Here is a 27,995-nt window from a genome sequence, read left to right as displayed (position 1 = left end):
TACAGATGAGGCAGTTGAGGCTCAGGGAGATCACTGTGCCTTAAAAAGCACTGCGTGCGCCTTCTCTTTGTTTCCGCCTGTCCTTCTGGTTCTGTCATTACCTATCTGGGTGAGTCACCTGCTCCTTTAAGTCTTAGTGATTTTGTCATTAATAGGGAGGTAGAAATACCTTCTTCATAGGACAGTGCAAGAGAGATCAAAACACTCAGGAAGTGAGAAGTGTTGGATCCGGACTAACATGCTCCGCTTTCCTGCTTTGCTGAAAAATGGCAACTTTACCTATTTTCCACATGTGCACAAATGCTGTTCTTTTGCCTCTTGGGGTATTGGTGCAAGTAGATTGTTGGCCACATACTGTTACCAATACAATCATTCAAGTGAAGATGGCTTACATCATTATAAAAGAGATCATCAATAACCAAAAGTCATGTTACAGAGAATAAATACCCTTTCAAACCCAATCCAGGCATAAACAAGATTTGCAAGGTTTAGTCAATGGCATGCTTACTTCAAATAACATCAAATAAAAACTATGAAAAAACCCCTTGTACGGAAGAATCAGGCTAATCCCTTACAATTAACTAAAGTGCACTCCGCCATGCTAAGAGACACACAAAAACGAAACACCCTGGTTGGGTCTGGTTGGAGGAGGGGCTCAGCTTGCTGTCCAGGTGACTGTGTGCCCACCACTATAAGTCACTGCATCCACAGTCCAGTCTAGGCCAGGGCTAGGGTTCCCAGCAAGTGGGCTGGAGTGCTCCCCACAAGCGTCCCCGGGGTCAGGCAGTGGGGTCAGCTTGTCCTGCTAAGACTCATGAAGCACTTCGCAGTTTCCATGCACATCTACTGCTACTAACCGGAAGCCCCTGAGAACAGGGCCACTACTGCTCTGTTCCCCGTTCCATCCTCTGTGCCTTCTCGTGAGGCAGGAGCTCCACAAATCCTTGGTGAGCATACGAGTGGATCACTTCATGATCCTGTGAGACAAGCAGTGTAGCCCTCACTACAAATGAGGAAACTGAGGCTCACGACGACTGACTAGCCACATGGTCCATGGACGGTGGAACTTGAGCGTGGGGTTCTCCTAACTCTGAGCTCAGACACTCCTGCTTCCAAAGAGGAGGTCTAAGCAGGGTTTTGGAAACTGCTTCAAGCGCACATGGCAGAGAGAATTAATGCCAGAGAAGGGGTCACCTGGTGATTGAAGAGCTGACAGGGCAAATAGAGGCGGTGGTAACTCAGAGATCGGCACCAGCAAGGAGACACTGCCTCCCTAGGGATGGCGGCACGGAGAGAGGAGGCGAGGTTATCCGAGTTGGGGGCTACAGCCCCACCATGGAAGCTAGAGCCCGTGGGCCTCTCTTGGCGGGGGGGAGCTGGAGAAAAAGAGGAGCCTCACTCGCTGCTATAGGAGGTGTCTGCGATTGGGACAGAGAAGAAGTACTCCGGCTCCTTCCTTTCCCTGCCTTCCAGTCTCTCACCAGTGCACGGCCTTGGTCAAACCCAGCTGGAGGCCAGCTGGCAAAGAGACTGAGAAATGAAGCCTGCAGGGGTTGAACAGGAGAAGGCAAGGAATGGGTCCTAGGATGGACAAACAGGCCCGGGAATGGACAGGACACTACTTCATATCCATTAATTAAATAATTAAAAATTATTCATTGAGCATGTGTCATTTGCCAGGCACTATGATAGACACAGAGATATACCAGATGCCACTTTTCTTACTCATCATGGGCAAGAGTTTCGGTGGAAGCAGCTAGAGGAAACAGGGGGGAGGTCTAACTCATCCCTTTGCTGGGGGGAGTGGGGTGTGAAGTGCACCTTTATGGAGTTCATGCAGGTATCAGACTATACACACGTGATCTCACTCCAGCCTTAATTCCTCAACGTAGCTCTGTAGATTACTACAGTAAGGCCATAATGATATGGTATTTTTTTCCTTCCCACTTCACGGATGAAGAAACAGGGGCTCAAAGAGGTTAAGGAAGTTGCCAACGTTATACAGCCCGTGAGTGGCAAAGCTGGGATTCTAGCTCAGATCCCCCTCACCCTGAATCCCAGCTCCACCCACACAAGGTGCTGTCCCTGGACTTCTGCTTCTGAAGTCTGTGCAAATGGCCGGTCCCAGCTCCTGCAGCATTCTAGCCCCTGGAAGTGGGGCTTCCCGGGGGACCCCCTGCTCTGGCAAGGACTCAGGAAAAGCCCAGCACCCGAGTCCCAGATGGGGCTGGTAACCCCTGTTACCAGTGGTTACAGAAACTGTAAGCCTTGGGGCGCCCGAGTGGCTCAGTCAGTTAAGCATCTGACTTCAGCTCAGGTCATGATCTCACAATTTGTGAGTTTGAACCTCACATTGGGCTTGCTGCTGTCAGCACAGAGCCTGCTTTGGCTCATCTGTCCCTCCCACCCCACCTCTCTGCCCCTCCCCCACTGGTTCTCTCTCTTCCTCTCTAAACAAACAGACAGGACAGACAAACAAACTTAAAAAGAAACTGTAAGCCCTAAAAAAGTAAAAACGCACATTGTGTTTTCACTCATTGGTCTCACTAATGACTTATTGATTCAAACATCTCCTTTATTTATTGAGTTATGACTGCCCCTGGGGTCTATAGCACTGGAAACAGAAATTCTGGTTTAAAATGTTGAGAAGAATTTTCTTAACCTAAAATGAAACTTAAAATCTGAAGGCAAAAACTATTTAAAAAATCAAAAAGAAACAAAATTTAAGTTAAATACTCTCAAAGGTGAAAGGGGCCTCTACGCACCAGATGACGGTATTTGTCAATTTCTTCTCTTCATTCACTCACGAAGAACCTACTACGTACAGGCTGGCTGGCCTAAGGGAGTGCCACCAAAGTGATACACATGCTTAAGAAATCTGTCAGTGTGGTTTGGGAAGCAGACTGTACACAGAAGTAGAGCTTCAAAGTCTAGAAAGTGGAGACAGGAGGGCTTTGTGAAGTACTATGTGAATTAAAAGTGGGTAAGGCTTGGGGTGCCTGGGCGGCTCAGCCGGCTGAGTGTCTGAGTCTTAAGTTCAGCTCAGGTCATGATCTCACGGTTATCCAACTATAACATCTGGCTCTATGCTGACAGTACAGAGCCTGCTTGGGATTCTCTCTCCCTCTCTGCCCCTCCCCCGCTCATGCACGTGCACACACACACACACACACACGCACACTCTCTCTCTCTCTCTCAGATTAAAAAAGAGAAGTGGTCAAGCCTTGACCAGTGGACAATGAGAAAGAATCTTTTCATCAGAGGGAACAGCAAGAGTGAAGGCAGTACTCTTGAAAAAGCAAGCACTCAGGGAGGCTGAAAACCGCTTCCTGTCTTGTGGACACAGTGTGAGGGGACTAGCAACAGGAGAAGAGAGAGAGGAGGCAGGCAGGGGTTAGGTTACAGAGGGCTCTCCATGCCATATAAAGGTACTCAGACACAAGTACCCATGCTGGGCTCTGCAAGGCATCCAAATACAGGGTAGCTCTATTTTCTGAGTCTACAAAAGGCCATTTTATTATGAAAGGACAAAAATTCGTTCCCACGTGTGCTAACCTGTGGTAAGTGGGATACACTGATGATGCGAGGTATGGAGCTGAGGGTCAGATCTGGGTTCACATCTTAGCCCTACCACTTAGTAAGTCAATTGATCTCTCTTAGCTTGGGTTCCTTAGCAAAGTAGAATCAATACTGTATAGTTCATGGAGTGCTGGGAGGATTACATGAGAAAATGCAGGCATGAAAAGTGTGACAGAATGAAGAGAATGAAAAGACAAGCCATGGACTGGGAGAAAATATTTGCAGAAGACATATCAGATAAAGGATTCGTATCCACAATATACAAAGAACTCTCAAATTCAACAACAAGAAAATAACGCGTTAAAAGTTGGGCAAAAGATCTGAACAGACACCCCAGCAAAAAAGATACACAGAGGGCAAGCAGGTGTATCAAAAGTGTTCAACATCATATGTCATTAGGGAATTTCAAATGAAAACCATAATGAGATACCTCTACATGCCTACTACGATGGCCCAAATCCAGAACACGGACAACATCAAATGCTGGTGAGGATGCGGAGCAACAGGAACTCTTGTTCATTCATGGCGGGAATGCAAAATGGTACAGCCACTTTGGGAGACAGTTTGGCAGTTTCTTTCAAAACTAAAAATATTCTTATCATATGAGATCCCAGCAATTGCTGTCTCTGGTAGTCACCCAAATGAGTTGAAAACTTATGTCCACACAAAAACCTGCACACAAATGTTTATAGCAGCTTTACTCACAACTGCCAAAACTTAGAAAACAACCAAGATGTCCTTCAATATATAAATGGGTAAACAAATGTAGTATATCCATAGAGTGGAATATCATTCAGTGATATTTAGAGATAAATTATCAAGCCATGAGAAGACATGGAGGAAACTTAAATGCATAGCGCTAAGTGAAACAAACCAGTCTGAAAAGGCTTCAGACTGTGTGATTCCAACTCTGGGACGTTCCAGTATGGACACAGGAAAAAGATCAGTGGTTGTCAGGGACTAGGTTGGGGGATGAACAGGTGGAGCACAGGGGAGTTTTAGGGCAGTGAAACTATTCTGTACGATACTGTGATCAATACTTGTCATTGTACATTTTCAAAATCCCTTCGAACTACATAACACAAAGAATAGACTCTAATGTAAACTGCGGGCTTTAGCCAATAATAATGGCTCATCAATTGTAACACATGTATCACACTCATGCACAGTGTTAATAACAGGGGAACCTGGGGCGCCTGGGTGGCGCAGTCGGTTAAGCGTCCGACTTCAGCCAGGTCACGATCTCGCGGTCCGTGAGTTCGAGCCCCGCGTCAGGCTCTGGGCTGATGGCTCGGAGCCTGGAGCCTGTTTCCGATTCTGTGTCTCCCTCTCTCTCTGCCCCTCCCCTGTTCATGCTCTGTCTCTCTCTGTCCCAAAAATAAATAAAAAACGTTGAAAAAAAATTAAAAAAAAAATAATAGGGGAACCTGAATGTAAGTGGGAGGGAGGCAGTATATGGGAATTCTTGTATGTTCTGCTCCCTTCCTCTGAAACCTAAGACTGCTCTAAAAAAAACAGTGCTAGGACAGTGCCTGGTATGAAGCAGATGATTAATAAACAAACGGTGGCTCTGGGCTGGATGTGAGGCAGGCTGTGAGCAGAGGGCTGAGATGCTTAGAAATGTAGTGTTCCCATTTGCCCTTCGGTACCAAATGAAAATTCATCTTCTGTGGAGGCAAGGAACTACTGCATGTACACTTTAAAGGGCAGAATTCAGCCATAGGCTCCCCAGAAAGGGACTGCAAGGGGTAGCAGTGTCCTCATGGTTTATTTATTCCTTCTGGGAGATGCTAATATTATTCTGCATCCCCTTCTCCTTCTAACTTTATATAATTAGAAGGATAAAAAATTGTGTTTATCCACAGGCACATGGAGAAAGATGGGGCAGCGGGCGATGGGAAGGAGTTTATACAAGGTAATTTACAGGCAGCCCAGAATGTTCATTATGCTCTATCTACATTTCGCAAGCCTGAGAAACAGCTAATTTGGTACTCCTCGTTTGATATTCCAGACAAGGAGAGGAGTTGAGAAGAGTCATACAGAGGAGAAGCAGACCCCTCCGTGGTGAGGTGAGCAGAGGCTGGCCCCACCTGGTTCTCAGCTGAGGTGGGAGATGGGCAAGGATGGGCTTGTGGGGAGAAGACAACGGGTGGCAGCCAGAGAAGGGGAGACATAACTGCAATGACTCTATAGAGATCCAAAGAGCTCCCTCGAACACAACGCCAGCGGAACAGAAACACTGTCCCTCTGGAATCAATCTGTTCCTTGTCATTTTAAGACAAAGACCAGTGGTATGCTGCTAAATGTTTAACAAACAGCTCTCTGGAGGGAAAAAAAGACCCTGATTGGTACAGTCTGCTGATTTCTGTGGTATAAATACTCCCACCACGACTAATTTCAAGCTACTAACATGGCATCAACTAGCTCACAAGATTCCTGAAAATTTAACAATCTGTTCTTGCAAGCTGGTATGAATCCGCTCAGGGCACCACTAACAAGGAACAAAGCCTTACCAGAGCCCATGCTGCTTTGCATGATCTGATGTTTTGGGACCCACTTCCCAGTCCAGCCTCATGTCTCCCTCTCTAAACGCTAAACTGATAACTATGCTCTCTTTTCTGTTGCTCAAATGCCAATGTCTACTCTGACCACAGGGCCTTTGCACATGTAAAGGAACACCCCGAACCTACCTCCATAAGTCTGGGAACATCTCATTCTTCAGGTCTCAGCACAGTGTTCCTTACTCAGGAAGTTTCCTATGATCTCTTTACTCCAGACTCTGAGAGCTCCCTGTACTTATCTTCAGAGCTCTTAGAACAGCTGTATTTCTGTGACGACCTGATTAACCTGTGGCTCCCCTCTTCACATCCTATTTAGGGAAGGGCACCCTATTTACTGAAGTCGTCTACAGTGTGTGGCACCCAGCAGGTACTCAATAATTATTATAATTGTGTCTGAGAGGCTGGGAACCAGAAAGGGGCAGGGCCCCTTACTCAAAAGCCATTCAGCTGATTTTAGGTAACCTGGCCTCCGGTGCAAGGCTCTTTCCTCTGCACAGAACTGGCAGAGTGTGCCTGGATCCTGGGCTCAAATTTCCACCTCTCCCCAGAGCTGACCCTTTAACCCACCCGCAGATCCATTCTGCCCTGTGCCCAGATTGGCGGCCAGCCCTGCCTTCTGCAGGAGAGACTAAGGGAGCAGGTAGACTCTGGGGGCAGGCAGGAGCTCTGTCACAGACCAACCATATCACCTGGGGGCATGTTCCTTACCTTCCCTGAGCCTCCATTTATCCAACTATAACATCAAAATCAAATCTTCCTTTGTAGATATATTGCAAGGATTAAAAGAGGTAAGATATGAAAGCACCTGGGGTGTTGTAAGAAATCAAAAACAAATATGTAAATTCGGTTTAATTATTATTCTAGATCAGCGGTCCTCAAAATGTAGTCTCTTGACCAACAGCTTCAGCAATGCCTGGGAGCTTGTTAGAAATGCAAATTCTTGAGTCCCAGCCCAGACCTGCTGAGCTAGAAACTGCAGTGTGGGGCCCAGAAATACATAGTTTAACAAGCCCCCTAGGAGATGCTGATGCACCCTCACGTCTGGGTGTGCAGATCGGTGTCCAATTATGTAGCATCGAAGTGCCCTGGTTATTCACTTCAATCTGTCTTGGGAAAGACCAAATGATCTTACTGGAATTGGGCCCTGAGACTGGGGACCCAGCCTGTGTTGGGTGGTGAGGCAGAGGAACTTACCCATGTGCAATGAGTAGGATGTTCCTTCCAGGTACTATTTTAGAAGCTTATGGAGGCTCGGCCGCTTGATTCTCATAGTAACCCTGTGAAGTCTCTCTAAATATCATCACCCCACTTGATGGATGAGAAACTCAAGGCTCCAAGAAGTTTAACAACTCAGGAGAAGGTGTAGGATTGAGAGATTTCTCATAGAGTGGTGGGATCCCTACTCCTCCTGGAACCCCAAGACCCACTGCCCCTATCTACACCTTCCATGTCAGTTCCAGTCCCAACACTGCCCATCCCACTGTGTTGCCACACCCACCCCACAGGAGAGGGCTATTTCCTCCTGCATGCAGCTCTCACTCTGCAGACAAATTACAACCTCTCTTCCCCTCCTCCCCCACCAAAAGTAACCCAACAAATGGGTCTTCTTGAGTAGAATCCACTTAAAGAGAGAATCGCTTGAGAGAGGTGGGGCTGGGGAGAGAATATCACTTGGATATATGATGTTCTTTCTTCCTGTCTTCCGGGCACTGAGGAAGGTAAAGAAAAGGTGTAATTTTTCAGAGAAAAGAGATTTGGCTCATTACGATGAACTGCGGAGCTGAAAAATCATTTCCTAGAAGGATTGGAAATGTTAATGCCATCATCTTGCACGAGTGGGTAGGGAGGAGGGAGACAATTCTGCTGAGACTGCCTGGGTACCTCATTGAAGCTAAAGGTCTGCACATTCAATCTTGATTGAATTACCATTATCAAGAGAGAGGGTGGCTGGGGAAGGGGAGGGAAACAGCCCGACGGTCTCCATACCTCCTTGTTCTGCCCATTCCGCGCTGGCTGGGTTGGGCGGCTCCCCTCTGCAGGGCCCTAGATGGAGCCTTTGGCAGGCAGAGGGGTCAGGCCTGGCAAGGCAGAGCGCCTGGAGAAGTCACAGGCACAGTGGCCTACCTGATGCACTTACTGCTTCATCCTAAGCAGGCTGTCCAGCTTTCACCCAGTCAATGAGGGAACTCTCTGGAGGGAAGGAGGAGGGTTTCTCATTCAGGTTCCTTTGGAAGCAGAAGCTGAGACAAGGATTCGAGCGCAAGTAGCTGGTATGGGAGGTGACGCTGGGAAGGGGAACGGGAAGGACATGGAGAAAGGAAGGCATCTGGTAAGGGATGTGTCTTTAAGCAAGCTGCCACCGCAGATAGCTGTGGCTCTGCCCTGCTGGAAGCTCCAGTGAGTCTTTCCGTCTGAGGGGACAGCGGCCAGTGCGGGAGCACCCGCTCCCTGTCAGTGGCTCGGGGCTGCTCCTGGGGATGGTTCGCGTCCTAGCACTTCTGGCCTGCCCTGCAAGCTGGCAGAGGGGGCTCCAGCGGCCAGAACAAGTCCTGTGATGAACAAGGGCATTGATGACTTCTGCCCTAGCACCCATTTGTGGGACCCAGGCAAGGGCCACCGTCAGAGACTTGCAAAGGAGAAGAGGGGGCCAAGAGTTGGGAGCACTGAAAAAGGCACCCATTTTGTGATCCCAGTGCTGTCTCCCCAGGAATCAGCAGAGAAAAGCCTCTGGGTTTATTCTGAATCTGGGTTCCTCCCTGGAAGTGAGAATGGCCTCTCTGAATTGCTCATCTCAGCCTGCCTTTTTTCTGAGGTCAGAGCCCTTAGCATGTCCCATCTGCCCCCCACCACCTGCACCAAGAACATGATGTATTTTGATGCAGAAGGACTCCTTGCCAGGGACCATGTGGGACCCTGACAGCACGAGACCAGAGTGCTGGCTGTGGCTGTCCTGTACACTTGCTGTGTGACCTGGGCAGGGACTCTATATCTCTGGACCGCCGCTCCTTGCCTGTGAATTCAAAGAGGCTAGACTAAGTCTCAGCGGGGTTTAAAAGTCTCTGTATACCACATTTAGATTTGGTTTTCATTCATCTTAATTTGCCCTCTGTGCATGGAGAAACTGAGGGGCAGAGAGATGAAGTGACCTCGCTGAAGGTCACATGCAGAAGGCCAAGGGCTGAACTGAGAGCAGAACCCCACCTCTGCCTGGAGCCATGTCCAATATTCCAGTACACGGGGGCCCAGCGGATGAGGTCTGCAGATTCCCTTATTCTCTGGCTTTGGGTTGGGTGTGGTCAAAGGCAAAGCACCTGCAGAAGACCGGATGAGCAGAGAACTCCATCAAGGTGCTCATTTCCTCAGCCCTGCTTGCTGGGGTCACCTGGGGCTGGCTGCAATGCCCCTGAGGGCCACGCCTCCGGCCAGGTCCTCTCTCTTTCTGGGGGTCCTGGCAGCTTCTCCTTGAGAGTATTTAGCCTCAAGCACTGCACTGTTCCTTGCCATCTCCTTAGAACTAGCTCCCACCTTTATACAAACAACACTTGATTAAATTCTGTTCAAATCATCCTACTTGAGGGTCCCGTCTGTTTCCTGCTGGGACCCTGATGGATCCCAGAAGGGGAGCCTCATTTGATGACATTGGCAACCCCTGAGCTCACTTCCTATCCTCAGCGTAACTTCTTTCCAGCAGTCCAGGAAGCCCCCACCAGAACTTCTGCATGGGAATGCTTTGGTATTCTAGAAATTTCCCCTTGTCCACAGTCTCTGCCCAGAGCTGCTTGAGAGCAAAGAATTCTTTGTTCTGTTTCCCCATTCATTTCCTTCCCTTTCGCTTCCTTGCCGCTTTCACCCCTTGGAAGCCCCACTGTCTCTGTTACTAAATTCTGAACAGCCTCATTTGGAAGAAAGGGCTTATTTAGCCAGGGATTCTCTTCCATTGTTTCATTTGCAGGCGGTGCCCTCCCTCCTTCTCTCCCCCCTTTAATCTTTTTTGTCCTCTTGGCCTGGGCCTTTGTCCTCCACTCCAGCCTCCCGGAGCTCTGGGTTCCTTAAGATGCTAATCACACCCAGTTTTCTTCTTGTGCCAAGAATATTTCTATTTATCAAACCACGGCAGACTTTGCCTTAGGGAGGGACACATACAAGGGCAGGAACACTTCCTGTTCCTCCGGGCTGTTTCTCTTTTTACCTTTCTCGTTTCAATTCCAGGAGTCTTTCTTTGCTCGGTTCCCCGGTATGTCTTCCAGGGCTTTTGAACGCACTGGTTGCCTGATACTGTCTCCTTTTGTACTGAGCGCAGACCCACTCCGGCCACAGTATACTGTAGAATTACTGACCCTTGAGATTCAGGCTTGTTCCAGCCCATCAAGGTGGTATCGTTAGTGTCTGAATTCCCTCTGCCTCCTCTCGGTTTGCCCAGAAGTGGATGTGAGAAGAGGGTTCCAGGGCACATAGTTTATAAAGGAGCAGGGGCAGCAGTGAGGAAGGGACAGTGAGATGGCCGAGGAGGTAGCCCCCATAAGGGGGAGTTTTCAAGCTTGTTCCTGTGGTGGACAGCTGCTGCCCAGTCCCTGTGGGGTCTGGAAAAGGTGGAGAACACAGCCTCCGTGGGATGGTGAGGAGCTGGGCTACTTCACCGGCCAGGGAGAGACTGCCTTGTGCATGGAGAGTCCTGCCCCAGCTTTGCAGCAAGCCTTCAGGTGAAGAAAGGCAGACAGGGCAGCACGAGGGGGAATCGAGTGAGGCATCCAGGGCACACACCTCAAGGGGGCGCTCGCTCTCAGGGTCCTGCAGCCGAGGGTGGCATCTCCTTGAATGTTGCACTGTGGGTGCCTCGCCTGCTCACCCTAGTCTTGGTCCAGGATGTCAGACCGCCTGCTGGTGAGGCTGTGGGGTGTGGGTGGGACACGTGCTGATAGCATCTTCTGCACCCCCAGTGGTGGAGTTTAATCCCTTTCATTGTTTTTCCTTGCTACCTAGAATCCTGCGTCCAAGGTACAGCTCTCACAGAGGACAGGGCTGTTCTCTTTCTGCCCCTTCCTGTGTCCCGTGTCTCTGCTCCCACCCAGGCTCAGGACCGTCTTCCTTACCAGCATATCACCGTGCCCCACATTGTCCTATTCCAGTCTTTCTCCCTCCAACCTTCCTGTGTATTTTCTATTTTACTTGAGAAGCCAGAAGGGAGAGGGCCATGGCTCAAGCCCTTTGGGGTTTTGCAGAGCGTCTGCTTGCCAACATTAAGTTCCTATTTACTAAGTTCCAGTCATATGCCAGGTTTGGGGACACAGAAGTATAAGACAGTCATCCACCTGCTGTCACACAGCATCTATTTTTCAGTGAGGAAAACAGCCAGTCAACAGACAGTCATCCAAATGCCTCTCAAATCACAGTGATGATAAGATATGCATTGTGCTCAAGGAGTGAATAATGAATAATGAGGTTTTGACTAAATGTAAGGGTCAGAAGAATTCCCTGAGGAAGTGGTGACCAAGTAGGATCTGAAGAATAAGTAGAACTTAGCAGAGCAAAGAGAGGAGGGAAGGGCACTTTGATAGAACAGAATGTGCAAAGACCCTATGGCATGAATGAGCACAGAAAGCTCAAGGGACTGAATGAAGTATGGCTTAGCTGAGGAAACTGTGATGGAGAACACACAGTATGGAGTGGGAGTGGAGAGGTGGCTGAGGGCCTTTGGGTAGGAAGTGCTTAGAATGGAAGGAAAGAGGGGCGCCTGGGTGGCTCAGTCGGTGAAGCATCCGACTTCGGCTCAGGTCATGATCTCACAGCTCATCAGTTTGAGCCCCCTGTTGGGCTCTGTGCTCACAGCTCAGAGCCTGGAGCCTGTTTCAGATTCTGTGTCTCCCTCTCTCTCTGCCCCTCCCCTGCTTACACTCTGTCTCTCAAAAAATAAATGTTACATTTAAAAAAATGCCAAGTGGAAAAAAATTAGAAATGAAGGAAAGGCAGTTGAAGGGTTTTCAGTAGGAAAATGACAGGATCCAATTCACATTTTGAGGAGGTCCTGCTGGCTTCTGTCAGATACCAGATAGGTGGAAGGTGGGGGTCAGATTAGATGTGCATCATCAGGAAGAAGGCTTGGGCAGAGTTCAGTTGAGAGAGGACAATGGCACAGCCAAGGTACTGGGTGCTGAGGATGAGGAGGGAAGTCTGGAAGATACACAGCTTGGCTCAGCTTCTCATCCTTGGCCCCCACAGGCTTTCGCCTGGATGCCTGGCCCAGTCTGGATATTCTTGCCTCTCAGGGAGGCAGGGTCTGTCTCTTCACTATGTTCTAGTCATTTATCTTTTCTTGTCTGCACAACACCTTGGGAGGAAGACATTGTTGTATCCATTTTACACAGAGAAGACTAAGGTTTGGCATGGTCACCTAAGGTTTCACAGCCTATAATTTAGTGAACCCTACATAAACTCACAGTCTCATAGGGGGAACAGACAAGGGACCAGGTATTTTAGGACATGGTTTGCACGGTGTTGAAGCAGAGGATGGTCAGAGTGAGAAGCTACGTGTGCCTGGAACGGAACCCTGGGAGCAGAGATTGAGGGCCCAGCACAGGGCTGGCTCAGAGGAAGCTCACGCATCACAGGTCTTAATAATACATTTCCTGATTGTTTGAGCATCTCTTTCCAACACTTCACTTGCAAGAAATCTTCCTGCCTGCATTACTATCTTCCAAGAGACAAATTATAAGTGTTTTCTGATTAGTTCTACCATTCATAGCCCATTCCTAAATCAGCACAGGAAACAGCTAAGCTAAAACTTCTGCCTCTTTCTTCCTTTGCAAGCTGCCTGTATCTTATGCCTTCTTCCTCCAAGTTTTTTTCTTAGGCAATGTCTAGACAGTTAAACAAAACAAAACACTGAACTATGCTAGAAATAATTTGTTATTCGGGGTCCTTTTTTCCCCTCCTTTTTTTTTTTTTTTTTTTTTTTTTTTTTGGCTAGGCTGGGTTATCCTAAGAGTTGAGACCAGAAATGCTATACACACACTTGGTGAGATGTTAAAAGATTCAGGTTGACTACATCATGGCAGACAAAGGCTGTTAGAGACTCTTGTTCTAGTCAGACCACATGGTCAACATTTTGTATGAGGTAACTTTGTCCTCTCTGTATTTATGTTGCTTTGAAGGCTGCACAGACTGATATCTGGCAGGGATAATACTGTGTGTGACCTGTGCATGGTGTGAAGGTCCATTACAATATCTCCCTCCCTCACCTTCTAGCACTGAATATTAGGCACAGTCACATACAAGTACTGTCACTGTTCTTGTTCAGGTCTCATCATCCTTTGCTGGGACCACTGCAGTAGCCTCTCGACTGGTCCCTCTGCCTCCAATCTCTCTTAGTCAGATCCACCCTCCCAATCAGCTACCCTCATGATCTTTCCAAAATGGACATCTGATCATGCCCATCCCCCACCAACCTGGCTTACTCCATGTCCCCAGATGGGTATTCGGTGATTTCTGGTTAAAAGAAGGTGGAATAACTTATCCATGCTGCTCATCAGTGACCCTGAGAAACTAATTCTATGGCTAAGAGTAATGGTGCTAGGCACCGTGAAAGGGTTTATGTAACTTTTTAAAACAACCCTATCTTTATTATTTTTACCATCTCAAAGGTGAAGAAACCGAAGCTTTGAGAGGTGAGGTAATGTGTTCAGGGCACCACAGCTGGGGTAGAAGCCCAGGCAGTCTGACTCCAGGGGGGCTCTAACTGCTCTGCACCACCGCCTTCATCAAACTATGCATCAGACGTGATTATAGAAATGTTAAAGCTCATTGCTGAGCAAAAGGCAAAGACCTTGCATGCCTCTCTACCTCTGCACAAAACATGCTCTCTTGCAGGCTCAGTGCCACTAAGGGTTTTGGCCCACACGGGCCCTGCTTGGCAGGTGCTCACCTTATAACACCTGCAGCCCTAGAAGTGGGGTCTGGTCGAAGTCAGGATGCCTCAAACCGTGCTTCCTGTGTGACCAGAGTAGCCTGGGGCCCCTTTGGGCCCCGAGCTGGCTGCTCCCCAAACCCTGAGGGCACTTACAGGATATGATGTTTCCATATCGATTCTTATTGCGGTTTTCATCCTCTTTGGCTGTGTCCCATGAAGCTGTCTGCCCCTCTGGCAAGGCCTAAAAGAGAAGGAGAGAGTGGTTAGAATGGCCTGCAATAAGGACTTTATCCATGTGCTGCTGAGCCAGGCGGAGAAAGAGACCCACTGGGATGGGTGACTCAGTATAAAGGGTTCTGTATTCTCAGATGTGACCTGGAGGGAACACAGACTTGGCCCCTCCATGGACTTAATCACTTGTTCATTGACTCAAATGCCATTGATGTCTTGTGTGTGTCGTGGGCCCAAATCTGGCCCAGCAGGGGAGTCATTTGTTCATTAACCCATTTGTTCATTCGACAGATTTATTGAGTCCCTAATATGCATCTGGCACTGTTCTAGGTACTCAGGATACAGAGAAATAGACAAAGTCCCCCCTCAAGCTTCCAGTCAACTGGAAGACATCACAAATGAAAGAGCAAACATATGGGATTTTAGATACTGGAAAGAGGCAAGAAAAGAAAAAAAGCAGGGAAAAGGACAGTGATGGAAGATGTAAATGTCTTCAGATGATACAGTCTTGGAAGGCTTCTCTGAGAAGGTAACAGGTAACTAACTTCCTAATGATGCAAAAAATCCAGTCGTGCCAAAAGCAGAATGTGTCTTCCAGGCAGAGGGAATAGCAGGTGCAAAGGTGGTAACAAATGACCATATTCAAGGATGAGGCAGGGAGGGTGGTGATGGAAGCAACTGGACAGGCTGGGACAGTTCAGGTTATATAAGGCATTGTGGTCACCAGTAATGAGGTGGGTATTACTCTAAGTACGATGGGAAGACCACTGAGAGACGTGAGTAGTGCAGTTGGCTGATCTGATTTATGTTTTACAAAGCATGCTCTGGCTCACATATGGGATACAGGCTCTAGGAGGCTGGGGGAGGAAGCAGGGAGATCAGTTAGGAAGTTGTTGCAATAGTCCAGGTAAGAGATGATGGTACCTTGGACCTTTTACCAGGATGGTGGCAGTGGACGTGGTTAGAAGTGATCATTGTCAGGACGTTCCACTGAATATTGCAGATTTTGGTTCCCTCAGAAACACACTGGGAAACAAGCATTTGAATATAAGATCTTATCTGGGAGGCAATCCTAAGGCCCATGGGTGGGAGACTGGGGGAAGTGAGGCAATCAAGGGAAGGAAGTTGGTCCAGGGTACCTCAATGAGCAGGTCACCGCTGTGTCCACCCAGGGTTTGATCTCACAGGCCCATCTCATGCTGGAGTATTTACCCATCAATTCCGATATACCATTGGTTGAGGACAACTCTTAGGAAATCCCTTGGCACTTCTGCTATGCTCTGCAGGCAAGGTGTGCATATTCTTTTGTGTTAAGGAAGTCCTTAGGCGAAAAGCCACAGGTGCTTCTGGAAGGCAGGCATTGAGTGAGCATGAGTGGGAACACTGAGAGTAGAGGGGACATGGGCAGGCCACCAACACATCTGCTGTAGGTGTGGACTATGAGGGAAGGGGGTGTGAAGGCTGACTCTCAGACTGCTGGCCTGAAGAACTGAGTGGAGGGTCAGGCCATTTGTGGAGATGGAGAAGAAACAGATGGGGAGAAAGAGAGGTGGGGAGGTGGGAATTCTGTGCTGTGTTTTGGGTACACAAAGTGCTCAGAACAGTGGCTCGCCCTTGTCGAGGACAGTGTGCTTCTTGAGATGTTCCGGCAACAGCAGCCATGTTGAGGCTGATTACTTGATGTCCAAGCTGAGATGCTGAGAAGGAGGCTGGAGGCAGAGGTTCACAGTCACAGGGGGAGGGAAGGTATGGGAGTCATCAGTCCAAGAGGAGACAGACAAGTGAACCGCCACATGGAGCAATCAACAGAGTTATGAGCCAAGCGTCATGTAGACACAGGGGAGGGGGCAGTCACTTATCATACAGGGAAGGAAGATGGGCATTTAAGGGAGCAGGAGCCACTTTAGGAAGGCTGCAGAAGCACGAAGGCCAGGCTACATTTTGATTTCTGTTCCCACCCTGCACCCTGTAGAGTGGGCTGAATGCCCTGCTCATGGGCGCCACACTGCTTCTGAGGCTGGATTTGCATTGCCCTCCGTCTACACAGCACCCTGTCTGCAGTGCAGGGGAGTGGAGCGTCCACTCATCTTGTTGCACTGGCCTTGCCTTTGCTCATCCATCCCTTACCATGTTCAGCCAAGACAAGAAGTGTGTGAGCCGAGTGGTCAGAAATGCCACCAATCAGTGGGCTGTGTTTTATAGGCAAGCGGGACCACTGCCTGTTCAAAGCCCAGCCCATGCACGATACCCCCTTTCTTGCTTCCAGGCTCCCATGTGTTAATAAGCCAATCTGGGTGGGTCTTCTAGAGAAGAGGCGGGCAGACTTTCTGTAATGTCAGAGAGGGGGCAGCTTGGGCTTTGCAGGCCACGTTCTCTGTTGTAACCACTCATCCTCTACTGTTGCAGAGCAAATGCAGTCACAGACAAAATGCAAACACATGGGCGTGGCTTTGTTCTGATGAAGCTGTATTTACGACGGTGGGCGTTGGACTGGATGTAGCCTGTGGCTGTATGTTGCTGACCTTTTTTTTCTAGAAGCATAACCATGATCCTCAACTATGCGGTGCCTGGGTAGGTAGAACTGGTGCTCATTCTGCTATCTGGCTATTCCAGGTGGAATGCAGATGGGGTGGGAGGCCCTTGCCGGGGCTGCCTGGCTAAGCTGTGTTCTCCGACTTAGCTCGCCCCAGGGTTTCAGACCGGGGCTCTCGAGTGTCTTCCCAGCCATTAATTGATCAGCATTTTGTTGTTTGTGTGGCCTAAACCCTCAGGCACCCTGGAGGAGAAGCTAAGCAGGTTCTAGGCTCTGGGCACCAGTCTCTGCCCTAAACGTGAGTGTGACAAAAGTACTATGGAGGTAAGAAAGTGCTCATTTTACAAATGGAGGGTCTGTCTCTCCTTTTTCTCCTCTCTCCTCCTCCTCTTACTCCTCACTACAAATGACCATCACCCTCCAGCACGGGACATCTCTAGACCTCATGTGGTTCTTGCTTTTGCATGTTAACTCCTGGAACAAAGGTTCCAGCCCTGGGCCTCCTCCCCCAGCCAGGTAGTGCCAGCTGTTTCAGACAAGCTGCCAAGCCTGTACATTCTTGACTCTGCAACGGTGAGCTGTGCTGTCTCACTGGTAATGTTGGGCTTCTCAAGGTTTGAGCTGATACTCTGGGGGTGGATTTTCTTTCTTTCTTTAAAAAAATTTTTTTTAATGTTTATTTATTTTTGAGACAGAGAGAGTCAGAGCATGAACGGGGGAGGGTCAGAGAGAGGGAGACACAGAATCTGAAACAGGCTCCAGGCTCGGAGCTGTCAGCCCAGAGCCCGACACGGGGCTCGAATTCACGGACCGTGAGATCCTGACCTGAGCCGAAGTCGGCCGTTTAGCCGACTGAGCCACCCAGGCGCCCCTCTTTCTTTTTTTAAAAAATGTTTATTTTGAGAGAGAGAGTGAGCGCAAGCAGGGGAGGGGCAGAGAGAGAGGGAGAGAATCCCCTTGGGGCTTGATCCCATGAATTATGAGATCATGACCTGAGCTGAAACCAAGAGTAAGATGCTTAACTGAGTGAGCCACCAAGAAGCCCATCTGGGGGTGGATTTTCTAATTTTTTAAGTGTTTTTTTTTTTTTTTTTTTTTTTTTTTTTGAGAGAGACACAGAGTGAGTGGGGGAGACCAGTACAGAGCCTGATGTGGGGCTCAAACTCAGGAGTCTGGAGATCATGACCTGAGCGGAAGTCAGACGCTTAACCAGCTGAGCCACCCTGGCGCCTCCTAGGCGTGGATTTTCTATGCAAAACCCTCTGTGATAAAAGCCAATTGTTCATTCAATTATATCCACCTAAAAGTGGTCTGAAGCCAAGAATAGGACACTCCAAATAGTTTCATAATGATGTTTTTGGAAAAAATCTGTTGAGTACCTACTCTGTGCTACGATTTAGGTTACAGTTAGCTTAAGGTTTTGTTATGGCTGTACATTAGAACCATCTGGGGAAGCTTTAAAAAAAAAAAAACTCCCAAAGCCACAGCCTATTAAATTCAATCAGACTCTCTGGGGATGGGACACAGGTATCAGCAGTGTTTAAACTCCCTAGGCGATTCTAATGAGCAGCCATGGTTCTTGCAAATAGCAAATTTACCTGGAGAGACACTTTCCCATGAGTCTCCTCACTGGTTTCTCTTGCTTTGGTTTTGTCCCCTCCAATCCATTCTTCACTATAATCAGAGAGATCTTTCTAAAATGCGGATAGGACCCAGTTACTCCCCTTGCCAGTATCTTCAGCATACATTCCAAAGTCTTTAATACAGGGTCCTTAATGACTTCACCTCACATGCCCCTCCAGCCTCATTTCTTGTCCTTATATTAACATTCCACAGATAAAGAACCAAATGTAATGCCACAGACAATTTCAGGTGTTTCAAACTTCTGAGACTGAATTTATATATGCTGTTCCCTCTGCTTAAAATTCTCTTCCACCTGAGTCTGTCTGGTAAACTCCTACATACCCTACAAAACCCAACTCAAAAATCTGTTCTGTGAAACCTTCCTTGCTCACTCTCCCACCACTCTGCTTCATCCCAGCTAGTAAATCACTTCTATTATCAGATGGGCTCGTTTATATCTATTAATTTGAAAATCTTGTCTCTTAACTTGTTGATGGGCTATTCCAGAAAAAGCATCTTATTCATGTCTGAATACTGGCCTTGTACTTCATATGTGCCTGAATCCCCTTTGGAATAAATGAATAGATTGGGCAGATGGCTGAAAACATTAGTGGGTGAGATGGCTTCTGCACATTCTCTGGAATCTCAGAGGCGTAAGTGACTTTGAAAATCATCTGGTTGTGTTCCCTCCCCTAGTGGCCTTCTAGGCAGCTGATAAGCTGATGCATAGCATGTGCTACTTGGATACCCTCAGCAACAGAGAGCTCACTTCCCCATAATGCTTCCGATCCCACTTTTGGACAGCTTGGACAGTGTTTTGTGTCCTCTGCCTCCATGTACTTTGCCCTGTTCCACGGGGGCCCCACAGCATAAGCATGCACCTTCTGTGCTGTGACACTGCAGAGATCTGATAAAGATCCCTGTCCACCCGCAACGTCCTTAAATGGCAATTTGGGAGTCGTCTCAAATCTGCCATGGCCCTCAGGATGCACCCAGCATTCAGATACCATCTGGAAAACCTTAAGCTAAACAAAAGCAGTTGTGATGAGTGGCCCTACTCTGTGGGAAACCACATGGCCCTCTGCCACAGCTCTGGGAGCCTATGTCCCTTGGTGGGGCTGGGCTGGGGGCAGGTGTGAGCCCAGGGGCTGTGATGCTGTTGACCTAGGCAGAGGAGGCAAGGTCTAACAGAGCCACCCAGGAGTGCGCTGTAATGACCCTCTTATTGGCTGACTTTGATCACACATCCATTTCCCTTTTTAGGGAGCTGCGGTGTAATAGGGGATAATCTCCTGAAGGAAAAAAAATAAGAGGGGGTAAAAGTATGAGGGAGACTTCTCTCCATCTTCAAAGGGAGCCAGCCAAGGAGCATTATTTTTACATTAGCAGCTAGTTACAGTAGATTGACCGGGGAATGGTGGCAGTCATTAGGAGCTAATCACATTCTTTTCAGACCAAAATTGCCATCTCATTATATTCATCCATTATCACTCTTGGCTTCCCTCTTCTCCTCTTCTCCTGAGGGTGTGGGCCCTATTTCACACTCTTCTCTGTGTGTGGATATGTTTCCTACACTTCAACAGTGTTGCTGTTCTAAGGTAATCATTTTCTTTCTTTCTTTCTTTCTTTTCTTTCTTTCTTTCTTTCTTTCTTTCTTTCTTTCTTTCTTTCTTTCTTTCTTTCTTTTTTCCTTCCTTCCTTCCTTCCTTCCTTTCTTCTTCCTTCCTTCCTTCCTTCCTTCCTTCCTTCCTTCCTTCCTTCCTTCCTTCCCTCCCTCCCTCCCTCCCTTTCCTTCCTTCCTTCCTTCCTTCCTTCCTTCCTTCCTTCCTTCCTTCCTTTCTTTTTCTTTTTTTTTTTTTCGGTCCCGAAGGATGCATTTGGGGATGTCCTCATCCCTGGAGGTCTGAGCTGTGGTATTCATAGAATCCTCAAAAGTCAGACCTGGAAGGTTCTTTTAAGAAAACTATTGCCTCACTTTAGAGATCAGCCAAGTAAGGTCCAGAAACAGGAAATGACTTGACTAGGAATGCAAGCTGAGTGAATCTGCCCCTGCTGCCTCCTTCCCACCCTCCCTCTCTTCCTCCTTTCCGCGGTGACCATCTGGATGTTAGGTCCCAGAAATAACAGCAATGGTCACGGCACACAAGATCTCATGAACTTTGCTTTAGTTGTGGGAAGGTGTGGACAATAAACAGACAAGATAATAACTGCTTAGAACCAGTGCTGTAAAGGCGATAAATAAGGGGCCGGGAGAGACAACAACTAGGAAGAAGAGACCATTCAGATTGAGTGGATTGTGCAGGACCTTTCAAAACAGAGACATTTGAGAAGGAAAGAAACAGCCCATGACTTCCAGCAGCTGGCCTGGCACTCAAAGCTGGACCTTAGTGTGTTACTGTTGTACATAAACAATTTCGCAAAATTGCAACACCAGACAAGGCTTCTCTGAGACCAGGATGGGGCAAGGCAAAAACATGACCACTGTGTAGTCATATCTAAACACAGAAACATATGAACATTGTCCAAACCATAAATAAATAAATAAATAAATAAATAAACAAACAAACAAACAAACAACTAACATCCCCCTATCCTGGCTAATATAAGTTATGGCTGCTTCTCTGCCACTTATAGCTTTAGCTTCTGTCTGGCGTCCCTTTCTTAGAGTTAAGATCTATCAAGGTACCCAATCTTACCACTTCCTAACAACGTCCAATCCAGAACAAAGCCCCAAATCACCCGACATAGCCCATAGCCTGGGAGGCCTTTCTCACATCCTCTTCCTGAGATGTCCTGCAGGTTTTAAACCTGGCTTGTTCAACTCCAGGTGTATTCCTACTTGTCTCTTGTGGACACCTTTGGGTTGAAAACTAAATGATGAGCAGCAGCCAACCATGGCAAGAGCTGGGGGAAGAATGTTCCAGGGCTGAGGGAAGAGCAAATGCAGAGGCCTTGAGATGGAATGAGCTTGGTGTGTTCTAGAACTTGAAGGGGCATTCTCCGGGGCCTGGAGGATGAGAGCAAGCAAGTGAAGCAAAATGTGGATGGGGAGGGTATAGCTCGGAATGGCAGTCAGTGGACCAACACCAAGAATAAGTTTTCTTCTAGGTCGGTGAAAATGCTTTGGACATTTTTCAAGGTGAGGAGGCTGAGCCAGTACCAGCAGCATGATAAGCGGTAAGAGCTCTTGTGTCTCAAACCCTCCCTTCATCGTTGTTCACGGGCTTCACAGACTTTGGGATAAAATTATTTTCTGGTGCCTACTCCAGACTAACTCTCCCTGTGGCTACAACCCACCTGCCCACCCATCCGTCCTCGCTCCCAGCCATGGAACTCAGTAAGTCAGACACTCATCGTACCTATCGAGACCCCAGTAGGGGTCACGGGCTTCTTAGGCTCTGCTGTGCTGAATCAGTTCATAGGCTTGTTCAACCTACCTCAGTTTCCCCACTTACTACTTCTGGTCCCTGCTCTAAGAATTGCCCCCTGATGCCTGGCTGGTTCCTTCTACCTATTGGTTTGGCCCTCCTGAGATATGAGGGTCCTTTCTAGAGCTTGCTATCCTTCTTTGGACACTCTTCGTTGTACTTAGGCCTCTTTGAGTTATGCCCAGATAGTGAGACGTCAAAACACAGAGCTTCCAAGAGCAACTCACCTCCAATTCAAGGCTGAGAGTGTCCTGGTCCATTTCATTTACCTGTTCACTCACTATCCTCAGCAGATTCTGTCACTTATGATTCCCCTCTTCCTCCCTTTGGCTTGACTGTATTCCTGGAGATAATTGGATATGATACGCCCTGGGGTACAGCAAAACCAGGCCCAGAGAATGCTGACCAGGCAGTTCCTAGCTGATGCCTCGGGGCACAGCTGAGGGCTTCCTTCCTGCCTGAGCAGTCCAGCTGGCCAGGACTTCCCTGCATCCCTGCCCACCATGGCATTCTCTCAGTGGAGGGAAGACTCCAGAGAGTCTTTACCAAGGATGCACCATTTTACCTGGGTCTTTCATTCATTTATCTTGTCAAGAATACGTCTTGCCCACCCACTGTGCATATGAGTCAGGGGAAAGGCAGGGCTTTGCAAAAGGCAGACACACTAGAATGAATATTCCATCACTTCCAGTCTCAATAAACTTTTCTAAAAGTTGAGTCAATAGTACACCCTTCACAGCTCTGCCATGTTTCTGAGCCTGGCCTCCAGGCTGGGTGGCTCAGTGGGTGAGAACAGCTGCTCTGCTTTGCTGCACCTGTGACACTGGGGCAAAGAGGAAGTGACTATTTCTATGCTCAGTGCTCAGAACAGTGACCACTAAGAATGATTTGTAGCCTAACAAGCCGGAAAAAAAAAAAACACCCTTTAGGTTAGGGTGGGGGAAAGGTTTGACTATTTTTTTTTGACCATGGAACTCTCATATATCCTGTTGTTTACATGACTCTGTGCATTTGTTAAAATTCATAGAGCGGTACACCTCCCTCCTTCCCCACAAAATGGATTTTATAGCATGCAAATTAAAAAAATGAAAAACAAATACACCCCATGGAGTTCTGTGATGATTAGAAACTACCCAAAATAGCTGGTGGGCTCCTAACACCGTGCCTGGCACACAGTAGATGTGGGAGACTCTTCCATCCCAGTCTTGCCCAAGAATGTGCTCTTGAGTGCCTGTGGCTGACTTCTGGAATTTACCCCCTGCCTCCCTTTGATCGGAAACATCCAGTTTACTGTCACAAGACCAAACATGGGGGCTCCTTACAACATCCATCCTGGTTTGCCTTGGACCACAGGGCTCCCCAAGATATATGACTTTTGTTTTAAAACTGGGACCATCCTGGGCACCTGGGTGGCTCATTCGGTTAAGCATCTGATTCTTGATCTCGGCTGAGGTTGTGATCTCATAGTTCGTGAGTTCAAGCTCCATGTTGGGCTCTGGGCTGTCAGTGTGGAGCCTGCTTGGGATTTTCTCTCCCTCTCTCTCTACCCCATTTGTGTTCTCTTTCTGTCTCAAAATAAATAAATAAACTTAAAAAAATTAAAAAACACCTTGGGCCATCCTGGACAAACCAGGACAAATCGTTCACCCTAGAAACAGGTAAGAGCGAGTATTCAGGAAGTGAGAAAGAGTTGTATGAGCTGTTCAGGAAGCCCAAGGTCTCATCTCAACTGAGGTCCATGAGTTCGGTAAACACCCACACTTACTGAAGTCCACGGTTAGCTGGTAGATGGCAAGGGCCGCCGTGGATCGCTGTATTGGTTGTGCACAAAGCAAGAGCATCACATCTAAGGAAGCATGATACATCTGGTAGGCATGTAAATTTCTGGATATATTATGAACAGGCATCTTGAGACAGGTGAACCTTTTGCTATTTCACTCTAAGGAGCTGCATGAATTAGTGGTGGCCCTGGCAGAGGCTAAGCTTGCAATGAATGCTTCTTTCTGGGCTGAAAACCACATGCCTTAGGGATTATAAATGTGGATAGAGAAGGCAGGAGAGGATGACTGATGATATCTACTCAGAGTGGCATCAGGAGAGCAAATATTATTGCGACCATGTCACTAAATAGACGGTAATTTATGAGTTCTGCTGGGGAAGCTGAGTAGAAAATCAGATGGCAGCAAGATGGGGTATTTGTCTGTGACAGGAGCTTTGATCAAGGTAGAATAGCTGAGTACATGTGTGTCCGTGTGCAGAGTCACAAAGCACCATTTAAAAAGTCCCCTGAAAAGCTACAAGGTCTCTTTCAAAAACAAATTTTAGGGCAGCGTTTCTCAAACTGGTAGTGATTCAAATCTCCTTACAGAATTTGGTTAAATGCAGAGGGCTGGGTCCTGTCCCGTGTCAATGATGGGACCTATGTCCTATCATTGTGTCCTAATGTTCTTTACTAACTCTCCAGGTGATTCTGACACCCATCACAGTTTGAGAGCCACTGTCTTCGGCAGTAAGGTAAACAGAAACAACACATTCCTGGGGAAGAGTCAACTTAGATTTTAAGGCAGATACTCAGTGTACCTATAGAGACAGTGAGAGATGTGCGAGTCTTTCTACGTTGGTATCTTTCTTTAAGCAATACTGCTTCCCACCCCCTGCCCGCTGCCCCGGATGGAACTATTCTTAATTACAAATATTTCTGCCAGCACTCTGTAATTCCATTAAGTTAATATTTAGTATTTATATACTATTTTGCAGATGCTTCAGAGAAGAGAGATGAGTAAGACCCGGTCCCTGCCTTCATGAGGCCGATAGTCTAACAAAGAAGCTCACACTAGGGCCCCTCTTTTCCTCCCAGCTCTGAGACCATGATCTGGGGGATCCCTGCATCCCATTCTAGGCTACAGACTGTTGGACCCCTCCACATACTGTCTCTGTCTTCATGCACGAGCTTCTGCGTGGCTGTCTCTGGGCCAACGGCTCTCCCTGAAACAGAGTCAGCCAGAGTTGAGGGAGGGCTGTTAAACTACTGCCTTGTTAATTCTGTCCAGGAAAACTAGGCAAAGGGTGTGAATTCCCCACCTGGCTTCATTTTTATTTCTCTTTTTTCATGGGCAAACAACTATGTTTCCCTTCTAAGAAGTGGTTTGAAACACGTCAATGATTTTTTTCCAAGACCCTGAGCACAAGATTCCCTCTGCCACCCATCCTTTTCCTCTACCCAGCCTTCTTCTACTCTTCTTCAGTGCAGTGTCTCATCTTTTGTAAAGATTCTGATTGATCTTGACAGTAATAACTGACGAAAAGCAAAAATAAACAATACTACCACCCTCCCACACACTCATCCTGGACTGCCCTTCCCCAGGTGCTACAAAGCATTTTAACTAGAGTTAAAATACTAAGACCACGATCTTCCTTTAACGTAGGGTCTCTTATTTCCTTTGCTGAGCTTTCTAATGATCTCTAGGTCTCCAAACACTGTAAGGTAAGGTACAAAGTAGGTACTCAGTAAGTGTTTCTGGCCAAATGAAGTGGAAGCTTCAGGAGTCCACTCCATGCAGCCGAACATCTCACAGGAGATAAGTGGGGACCCAGGGAGGGAGCAATCTTGTCCAAGACCACCCAGCATGTCAGAAATAGACTGAAAACCAGGTCTTGACTCTTAGTCAAGGGAATTTTTCTCTGGTACCATCTGAAAATTGCTTGCTTGGTTGGGGAGGGCTCTCATACCAAACACAGAAAATACTGTTTTTTGGGTTCCAAACAGAATTCTAAGTAGAAAAATAAAAATAAGCTCAAAGGGAAACACTGCATTAATAGTCTCTCCTACATGAGTTTTATTCCTGCTAGAAAATCTTTCAAGTCTGAACCCACATGGGTTACTGGTATCTTTGGGCCACCCTCCGGAAATGGCCTGTTTTCTCCTCGATTTAACCCATGAGGAGTGGAGTGATATGAGCAGGTGGAATCCAAGTCTTCCTATTTTGGTCATTATGAGTTCCCACAGTTGGAGAACAGCCATGGTTTTCCCTTTCATGCCCTGGGGCATCTGCTAACTCCCCAGGCCCCTCCCCAGAATCTCTCTTCTCACTCATAAACTATTGAGGAGGTAGACCAGATCTCTCAGGAATCACCTGCAGTGGGATGCTCTGTGACTAACCTCATCAACTGAGGAGAGAAAAGTTGTGAAGGTCTATTCTGCCTCTGTTCAGGTGGCTCCGAGCAGACAAGAGGGCACTGGAGCATCCTGAAGCATCCATCTTTATGGTTATGCCCCATCCGAAGGCTGCCTGCCAGTGTCACCCACAGACGACTAGCAGACACATGACAACACTGGCTTCACCCCACAGACGCCATGCACACAGCGTGTCTGTCCAGAGCTGGAGAATGAACAAATGTTTGCTCTTCATTAGGTTGTATCCTATTCCTCACAGCTGTTCCTTGTTGCCTTAAATAGTCTTCATGGGGCTATAATAACCAGATAACCTTCTGGTCACCCTACTGGGCTCATCATTCATTACGATGACAGACTGGCTGGATTGAACTGGGATTAATAGGCTTCCATTCTCCCCATGACAAAGTCACCCCTTCCTGTTGTTCCTCATCTTCCTCGAGCCTGCTGCTCTTCTGACCACGATGATGTCTGGGCTTTAGGCAACTCTTCTCTCCAGCCAACATCTCTTAGCATTTGTTAGTGTGCTAAGACTTTTGTTTTGTAGCTGGGGAGGGTAGGAGAATCTGGGCTGGGAAAACAGGACAGGAAAGAGGGAAGAAGACTCTGCAGTCCAAGATCATGAGCAGAAGCCCCTTAGTTTCAACATGGCTGTGCTCTATCACCACTGTGAGTGGCTATCACATGCCCCATGGCATCAGATGTGACCAGCAGCAAGGAGAGTAGTGAGGTGATAGGTCTGGGGGCACAGGCAGGGCACGCTCTGGGGACTCCAAGGAGTCTCCTTAGGCCAGCATCCCTCAACCTTGAAAGTAATTATAGTTATCCGGACAGCTTAGAAAATATAGATCTCTGGATCCCACCTCTAGGAATTCTAATTAATCTGAAGGACAGCCTAGGCATTGGCATTTTTAAAACCTCCTTAGGTAATTCTAATGTGTGGCCAAGACTGAAAACCTCCAAACTTCCTATTTGTATGGCAGGTGAGGTTAATTAGCCTTAGGTCTCCTTGAGTTCCTAGGAACCCAGGGCCCCTGGTCAACCACAGTTGCTGGGACTTGACATGTAACTATGGGGGTGGCAGCCCCAGAAAGGGGTCTAGCTGGACTATCAGTCCGGGACAATCAGTTCCTCCTTAGGCTCACAAAATATGCGGGACATAAGCATTGTTTGGATCACTCTGACCAACCCCTTTTTTCCTTTATTGCATAAATATGGAAATGGAGGCCCAGAACAGGAGAATGACCTGCCCAAGGTCACCCAGATACTTAATTAAAGAGATAGGACTTAAATCCAGGCATTTTGACTATTAACTCAGAACGACTCATATATGACTTCAAGTCATTGAACTTAAAATACATATTGAGAGACTCACGTTTACATGCCAAAGAGCACGAACTGATTCTATGTCTCTACAGGAGAGAACATGTGTGGGCTTGTCTGGGCTCTGGGCCCAGTCTCCTGGTTTGAGCAATTCCATCTTTTCCTTCAATTACCGCCTACCTGCCTCTGGTCTCCCTGCTCTGATCAATGCCAGACAGTTACATCTAGAATGTGAATTCAACTTTAAAAAATGCTGCTCCGTTCCATGGCTCTGCATGACCTCTAGAATTGAATCCAAACTCCTTACTTAGCCTGAAAAATATCCCCTTGCTTCACCACCCCAGCCCACTCCTACTGATAGTTCCAGCCCTATCTCCCTCCATGCTTTGTATGCCAAACATAGTTTTTGTACCAAACTGCTTCTGGTTCTCATAATTCAACCTGTTATGCATACCTCCATGCCACAGACTCTTCTAGTCCCTCTGCCCAGAACAGCCTTCCCTGCTTTCAAATTTGGTGATTCGTATTTCTCAAGCTTTGGTTTAGGCTTTATGTGTTCCAGAAAGCCAACGGCCATCCATCCCCAGGCTAGGTTTCATGCACACCACCCACAAGGGTTCCCACAGCACTCTATTGTGACATT

At 47.6% G+C, this 27,995-nt stretch overlaps 1 protein-coding gene and 1 non-coding gene across 4 annotated transcripts in view; one reads left to right on the top strand and one right to left on the bottom strand.

Annotated features, from left to right (window-relative positions):
* Positions 1–27,995, bottom strand: part of PTPRT (protein tyrosine phosphatase receptor type T) — a 796,626-nt gene that overhangs the window by 62,098 nt on the left and 706,533 nt on the right. For all 3 annotated transcript variants that reach the window (XM_042980385.1, XM_042980383.1, XM_042980384.1), the window contains one exon: positions 14,197–14,284. In XM_042980385.1, the coding sequence (XP_042836319.1) occupies positions 14,197–14,284 (88 nt within the window). The remainder of the gene's footprint in view (positions 1–14,196; positions 14,285–27,995) is intronic.
* On the top strand, positions 22,632–22,762 carry LOC122237532. The gene has a single exon (XR_006216133.1). It is a non-coding gene; the product is annotated as a small nucleolar RNA SNORA43 (small nucleolar RNA).

The sequence above is a fragment of the Panthera tigris genome, chromosome A3, assembly GCF_018350195.1.
Source record: "Panthera tigris isolate Pti1 chromosome A3, P.tigris_Pti1_mat1.1, whole genome shotgun sequence".
NCBI lineage: Eukaryota > Metazoa > Chordata > Mammalia > Carnivora > Felidae > Panthera > Panthera tigris.
This window is presented reverse-complemented; position numbering and strand designations above follow the sequence as displayed.